We start from the raw sequence: 7,764 nt of genomic DNA, 5'->3' as shown, positions 1-7,764 counted from the left end.
GTGAAACAAAAACACACTACCTATAACGGGTCCAGCGTCAGCTGCTTCGCATTGCCCGTCATGGAAAGAGAAAGAGAGGCAAAGAAAGAAAGGAGGAATGGGGGAATCAGAGGGAAGGAGATGGAAAGAGCTGCTGACAACAATAACAGTTATTAACCTGAGTCGGACGGTGGGAACAGACACAGTTGAGCTACTTGCGCAAAGAAATCCAAGTACGCTTGATTGTCGTAAAGGCTCCCTACAAGGAGATTACTGACCACCCCTTACGGATGGATGACATTCTAATTCTACCCCTCCCCGGAACATGAGGCCTCAAAGCCAACCACCATTTAATTTTTGTTCCACTTCATGTTTATGAGGGCCTAAAGGCCCTCCAATCCTTTATCTGCAGCCCGATTATTCTTGCTGCTTGCCATCGGTGCTTTTCCTCCCCCTTGTCCTAATCTTTTGTCCTGATGAAGACCAAAGGATAAGGATCTAATTACCTACATGACATATAGGGGTCGAAACGTCGACTGTCTTTCTCACCACATTTCAAGCATTGACTACAGAGATCAATTCTCGAAGCACACAATTTGCTATGTTTTGTTTGTATTAATTTGCCATCTTTAGGCTGGATAGGTTGTAGCTATATTTGATGTATATATTGCACATTGCCTTTCCTTTCCTACAACCCTCACCAGCACGAACTTCTTCTTGAGCACTCTATTGTTTCTAAATGTACAGACAATCATGCTGCCTATAAATAATCATGTGATGATGAATAGAATAAAATCGCATTGATTTGCCAATATCATGGTGACGTTTGAATAACTTTATTATAATTTTTGTACCACACTGATGTGACTTCCACTGTGACCATTTACTTCAGTACTGACAACTATAACAAGCACTCATCGGCTGCACTCCCAGGTCAGCACTGCACAGATGCAGCATGCACGTTGCTGCTCGCTCCCACAGCAATACTCCATGGGAGTAAACTTTTTAGAAAAGGTGGGGCATGCACTCACCATTTGCAGGCTACCATTTTAAAATGACAGTCACAAAAGCTAATCCAAAGCATGGGAGGAGTCAGGCCCCACAAATTACAGACAACAGACCCCCTAACAGCAAGCAAGCACTGTCTAGGCTAGACCTTACATGGCTTTGTAAATATGGGAAGGCACACTGTGCCGCTGGTGTGTCCCAAAAAGTTACGCACGGGTGGCACAATGGACTTGTAAATAAGCCCCTGAGACCATAGTGTCACCTACAAACAGGTCAGCCAGTCCGATGTAGAGCATGTCCTCCCTGGCATGGAACGTAAACTGCGTCAATGAGCTGTGAACTGCTGCATGTCACATGCTGTTTCCTTGTTACCTTCCTGTGACACAGCTGCATAGATTGTTCATTTTATGTCTAGTATACTTACAATGTTAGTACTTGTGCACATCACCTGTCTAACTTTAGAGCAGTATAGCTGATGTAACTCTGGCACCTTTGAAATGTTGCATTACACGGGTGACAGAGCACAGACCTTGTACGTTCCAGCTGCACAATTACATTGCATTTCTCAAAGTGACAAATATACTACATTTCATATATTCACACATTTAAGAACAGGCGCTTTAAGTCATTTGAACTAGTGGGTGAATTTTAAAGTGAGGGAAGTCCCCCATGAATAGCCCTTTAATTGCAATAAATGTGATTTTATGTTACATCCTTTTGTTAATTCGTCGTCTTCTTTTTTTATTCGCAGTTGCATCCATTACTTTGGAAACATGTCCACGTGATCTCTTTTAATAATTTTGTTTTTATTAATGAATTCCTCATTATGGTGATCATAAAAGACACATTAAAGATCAGTGATTAATGTGCAGATTGTGTGACTTATTTGCAAACCAAAATCTATTGAATAGACACAAATCAAAACAATATAAAAAGAGAAATGAACAAAATAATGTAAAATGGAGGAGAATCTATTACAATGAAACGGCTGTGAAAGGGGGAATCCCCTCTCTTTGTAGGCAGCTCTCTATCTTGGTTTGCAGTACCTGAGGACAGCGGATAGGCTCCCAGTGCATGCCTACATTCAGCAACAAATGGCAAAACACTTCCAGAAAGGGTGCCTCAGTAGTGGAGGTTCAGTCATTTGCATATAATCACAGCTTTCGGTCAAGAGACAAAGAACCCAGGTCTACACTTTGTAAAAGGTGGCAGTTTCGCCACTAGACCCCCACCTTATCCCTGATGCAGCCCCAGTCCACCCATATTACACAGTTTAACAAGGTGTGGGTATGGGAGATAGGTACTGCAAGTAGATACATACTGCTTGATGTAACCAATCATAAAGACAATAGGAACCAAACGTTTATCAGTCATACAATGCACACGCACATAACACTTTTTCACTGCATAACACTGTCCCACGGATTCACAAGACCAGGACTGGAGGAAGATCGTTCTAATACCTCACTGCCAAGACCTGGAACAACCCGCCCCTCCAGCTCAGTTCATAAAGGATCTGAAGACCTGGAACACCCTGCCCCTCCACCTCAGTTCATAAAGGATCTGAAGACCTGGAACAACCCGCCCCTCCACCTCAGTTCATAAAGGATCTGAAGACCTGGAACAACCCGCCCCTCCACCTCAGTTCATAAAGGATCTGAAGACCTGGAACAACCCGCCCCTCCACCTCAGTTCATAAAGGATCTGAAGACCTGGAACACCCCGCCCCTCCACCTCAGTTCAGGGAGGATCTGAAGACCTGGAACACCCCGCCCCTCCACCTCAGTTCAGGGAGGATCTGAAGACCTGGAACAGCCCGCCCCTCCACCTCAGGAAGGATCCGAAGACCTGGAACACCCCGCCCCTCCACCTCAGTTCAGGAAGGATCCAAAGACCTGGAACACCCCACCCCTCCACCTCAGTTCAGGAAGGAACTTAAGACCTGGAACACCCCGCCCCTCCACCTCAGTTCAGGAAGGATCTGAAGACCTGGAACACCCCGCCCCTGAACCTTAGTTCAGGAAGGATCTGAACACCTGGAACACCCCGCCCCACCACCTCAGTTCAGGAAGCATCCGAAGACCTGGAACACCCTGCCCCTCCACCTCAGTTCAGGAAGGATCTGAAGACCTGGCTCTTTGACTGAAACCTTCACACCCAGATGGATCACCAGCCCCTCCCCCTCAGCGCCCTAAGACCCTCACGGGTGAGTAGCTGCACTAAAACTCCTGATTGCCTACTAAGGCCCTCATTACAAGGGAAGGGCTAAAGCCTGATCTCAAGAGTTTGAACTGGGGTCGGATTCCGAGTTCTATGATAATGCGCACACTCTTGCAGTTATCGCACTGATAAATTATGGTAGGCCAAAGCTGCTCAAAAGTATCGAGCAAACGGACCAAAGAAAGAAGCAAATATGCAAAATTCAGTGTGTTAAAAACAAATCCAGCCTGTTCTGCCTCATTTTTATATTGAAAAATATGAATACATGTGGGGTACATTCCCCACCCTCCCTTGAACACCTTCTAATGAGGACCTTAATAGCAAACGTGGGTGTCTAATGGTTGGGGGTGTCGAGGGCTTTATTCAGGTCTCATTCTTATGATAACCACAGAGTATGTAAATTAATCTCTTGAGAATACCCCGCAACTGTGCCATAGAGCCGATCCTTGTGGGCTGCCATTGGATGCTCCTATGGATGGCTTCCATGTTAACAAGGTATGAACCAATGCCTGCCCCAGGGCCTCCAGTTCCAATGCAGGTTGTTTCAGCCTCAGTAACAAACATGCTCACAACACAAACACTACAGACTAAACAAATGAAAATAAGAAGGTGCGATTTAAGAAGCACCAGCTACCGTAATTCTTCAGTTTCATCTATCATATTACGTAATTTAATGATGCGCAGTTGTCCTGGAGAAGAGGAGTTGGCTCTTGCAGAATTCAACCTTGTGACCTGCAGTTTGCATACAGATCACTGCAGTAGCACGTAGCCCTCTGAGCTATCTTACCTGCTACACCCTGAATCCTTGTAGGGCTTCACCTGCCTACTCTAAGAGCAGGAACAGTGATCAACGTCTGCTGCTGGGCCCAGAATTCAAATGAAAGGAGGCCAAGTATTTCTGAGGAGCCCGTGGGCCCTATTTAGGTTCAGGAGGTCAGGATCCATGCAGATTTCAAGCTATCCACTAATGTCCTTCCTTTAGATTCAGTCCACGTACATTTATTTCTGTAGATATCCTGAATGGATCCGCATGGACCTGTTACAAAATTGCATTTTCACTTCAGCCTATTTACATTTTTGTTAAATATGCTAAAATACTCTCTTAGAAAGTGTTCTCCACTGCAGTTTTTATTTTATTCCCATAGCTCTTTCAAACATATCATTTTGTCCAAGTTCCTCTGAATCTGCATGTCTACGGGTGAACCCTACCAGCATGAAGGCCAACCCTTGACTGCATGTCCTTCTGACTCATAACAATAGTCATCTCCACTTTCGCGTAGAGAGTTTAACATGACCCGCATTGAGGGAGTGGATTGAACTTCGCACATCGTAGGACCAAATTCCTTCTTCAAGAAGAAAATTTGTTGACAGTGATCCGGACAGTTAGAAAGGATATGGCAGCTTCGTGGCACCGGGTGGAGCATTGGTGGAGTTGGTATCTGGCCTGCTTGTATGATAGAAGTGATGATGGCTAGCGGTTTCATCTCCAAGCCATACACGGCTGTGTTTAGCGGTCAGTGGGATGTCTTCAAGGACTATTTAAGAGGCTGGCGGTACATCAGATCCCATGAGTTATGGGGACTCCACCACGTTCCTACAGTCCAGGCTCGCCCGAGATTGTTGCATGTACAACCGAACACCAGACGATGGAAACCTGTTCTCCAGAATGTTGCAGACCTGCAGAGGGAGAAAACAAATTTACTGCATCTAAAGCCAAAAAGGATTAAGTGAATACCTAAAACAAGCACAAAAATAGACCACATGAATTCTCTCTAAGAGAGGGTAAACATTGGACATCATTTTGGGGTCGACAGGGGTCTCTATTGCGACTCCTGGCTTGCCCCTTGTGAACCATGGCATTACCAATGTGACCACTGCCCTCAGAGGTGGCAAAAGTAGTGCTAAGAACAGAAAGCAACCAGTGTCCTGATGAGCACTCAGTGTCTGCAACTCCCACTAAGAGGTTACACTTTTAATTAAAAAGAAATTCAATTAGAAGAGCAAAGGTCACGTTCTAGAATACTGAATACAATTAAAGTGCTACATTCTTAGTTTTATGATTTCATAATCTCCTTTAAACCTTTCAAACTAATTCTGTGAGTCCCTGAAAGTCTGGAACTTTGAGTGTGGGGACTTGTGTGACTTGTTTGCTTGAAAGAGGGGGCGATCTCCATGGTAACATTGTGACATTTTATTTTGGTATTAGTTGTTTGCCCTTGTTTTTAGAATTCGCCCTCACTTGCACTATAAAATTGTACACTCACCGCACCTGCGGGCCCTTGTCCTGGCAGTGGAATTTTCGGCGGCCATCTTGGGTGAGTCGGACGCCCGACGGCGCCGCTTCTGCTCGATGGTCTGACGTCACAAGGACGCCAGACATATATTTAAGGGGGTCAAACTTGGTGCTCAGTCACTTAAGAACCACTCTACTTAGCTGCATCTGAAGACTTTTAGTTCTAAAAGTGCCGCGCTTTGCTGATACCCTAACGCTGTCATTTTCGCGCTGATCGCGTTCTGCGCTTATCGCTTTTAAATTTACCTGTTTGTGACATTTTATTTTGGTATTAGTTGTTTGCCCTTGTTTTTAGAATTTGCCCTCACTTGCACTATAAAATTGTACACTCACCGCACTTGCGGGCCCTTGTCCTGGCAGTGGAATTTTCGGCGGCCATCTTGGGTGAGTCGGATGCCCGACGGCGCCTCTTCTGCTCGATGGTCTGACGTCACAAGGACGCCAGACATATATTTAAGGGGGTCAAACTTGGTGCTCAGTCACTTAAGAACCACTCTACTTAGCTGCATCTGAAGACTTTTAGTTCTAAACGTGCCGCGCTTTGCTGATACCCCTAACGCTGTCATTTTCGCGCTGATCGCGTTCTGCGCTTATCGCTTTTAAATTTACCTGTTTGTGACATTTTATTTTGGTATTAGTTGTTTGCCCTTGTTTTTAGAATTTGCCCTCACTTGCACTATAAAATTGTACACTCACCGCACTTGCGGGCCCTTGTCCTGGCAGTGGAATTTTCGGCGGCCATCTTGGGTGAGTCGGACGCCCGACGGCGCCTCTTCTGCTCGATGGTCTGACGTCACAAGGACGCCAGACATATATTTAAGGGGGCCACGCTTTCGCGCAGCGGATACGCGCAGCGGGGCGCCGGCTTTCCGCCGGAGTTACGCCAGAGTTTAGCCCGTCTGTGCCCGTCCGTGCCAGGGGCCATGATGACTGCCTCAAGTAGCTCTCTGGATAGAGTTCTGTACTCAGGTGAGGCTTTGGAATCTTTACGCTCCATCCAGCATAGAAACTGCACTATATGTTCTCTCCCGAGATCTGGGTTTGAATGCGCTGGTTGTGGCTTCGTTCCCAGTAATATGCCCAAGTGTAAAGTTGCACACTGTGGCCGCTCTCGGGGTAAACGTCGGAGACGACACATTAATTCTACTTGCCCTTCACTCCAGTTCTGGAGTATAAATTGTCGATCCCTCCCGAAACATAAGCATCATATTCATGATTTTATCGTAGATGAACAGCCTGATGCTGTGTTTCTTACCGAAACATGGCTCCAGGATTGTTCTGGTCCTGATATTGCTGTTGCTGTGCCTAATAATTATGTAATAGTAAGATTGGATAGGAATACCGGTAAGGGGGGAGGGATTGCTATTATTTTTAAGGACATCTATACATGCAAATTTGTAGCTTTTCCTATGTCTGGAAGTGAGAGTGCACATTTTAAATTAACTATTAATCCTCAATTCACTCTATCCGGTCTTCTGATATATCGCCCTCCTGGGAACGCCTCTTCCTGGACATCCTCATTAGCTGACATCATAGCCCCATTACTTCTTAGGGCTGCCAATTTTACCATCATTGGCGACATTAATCTACATCTTGAAGATCCTCAGTGTGTAAATAGCAAACGTTTTTTGTCTGATCTGGAGGCTTTGAACCTCTTTTTGCTGAACATTGGCCCTACCGACTCTGCTGGTCATCAATTGGATCCTATTCTATCCAACCTTGCTTTTGACTGCTCTCTGAGTGCCCGCCCTTTGGAATGGTCTGATCATCTTGCTGTTCATTTCTCCTTAATACACACGAAGAATCTTGAACACAGTTTTTTGGATAAGGGTGCACCTTTCCATCGTTGGGATAAACTGGACATTAATAAGTTTAATCAATATCTTTCTAAAACTTGTCCTGAGGAATGCGAGAGCTCGGTTGTGGAGATGAACACTGCTGTCTCCTACTGGCTCACAAATGCTGTTAACACTCTTCTCCCACTTACGTCTAAATATCCCAGGTCGCATCGCCCCCCTGCGCCTTGGTTTTCCATTGAACTAAAGTCCTTACGTACTAAATGCAAGGCTTTGGAACGTAAATGGAGGCACTCTTATTCTGTTCTACAGAAGACTATTTATAAAAAGAGGCTCTAAAAGAATACCATCTAAAATGTAAAACCGCTAGAGCTACTTACATTTCAAACACTGTAACACAAGCTCAGAATTGCCCTCGCACTCTTTTCTCTGTAGTCAAAAAATTGACAGGAGTGGATACCATTCCAA

At 45.3% G+C, this 7,764-nt stretch overlaps 1 protein-coding gene across 4 annotated transcripts in view; it reads right to left on the bottom strand.

The window, feature by feature from the left end:
* Positions 1 to 800: 800 nt before the first annotated feature.
* Positions 801 to 7,764, bottom strand: part of LOC146869239 (uncharacterized) — a 462,683-nt gene continuing 455,719 nt past the window's right edge. For all 4 annotated transcript variants that reach the window (XR_014978995.1, XR_014978999.1, XR_014978994.1 and 1 more), the window contains exon 4: positions 801 to 4,884. Coding sequence is in view for 1 of the 4 variants with exons in the window: in XM_085645955.1 (XP_085502081.1) it covers positions 4,780 to 4,884 (105 nt within the window). In the remaining 3 variants the exon portion in view is untranslated. The remainder of the gene's footprint in view (positions 4,885 to 7,764) is intronic.

Source organism: Triturus cristatus, chromosome 1_1 (assembly GCF_964204655.1).
Source record: "Triturus cristatus chromosome 1_1, aTriCri1.1, whole genome shotgun sequence".
In the NCBI taxonomy this organism is placed as follows: domain Eukaryota; kingdom Metazoa; phylum Chordata; class Amphibia; order Caudata; family Salamandridae; genus Triturus; species Triturus cristatus.
The sequence above is the reverse complement of the archived record's forward strand: the minus strand, read 5'-3'. Positions and strand labels throughout refer to the sequence as shown.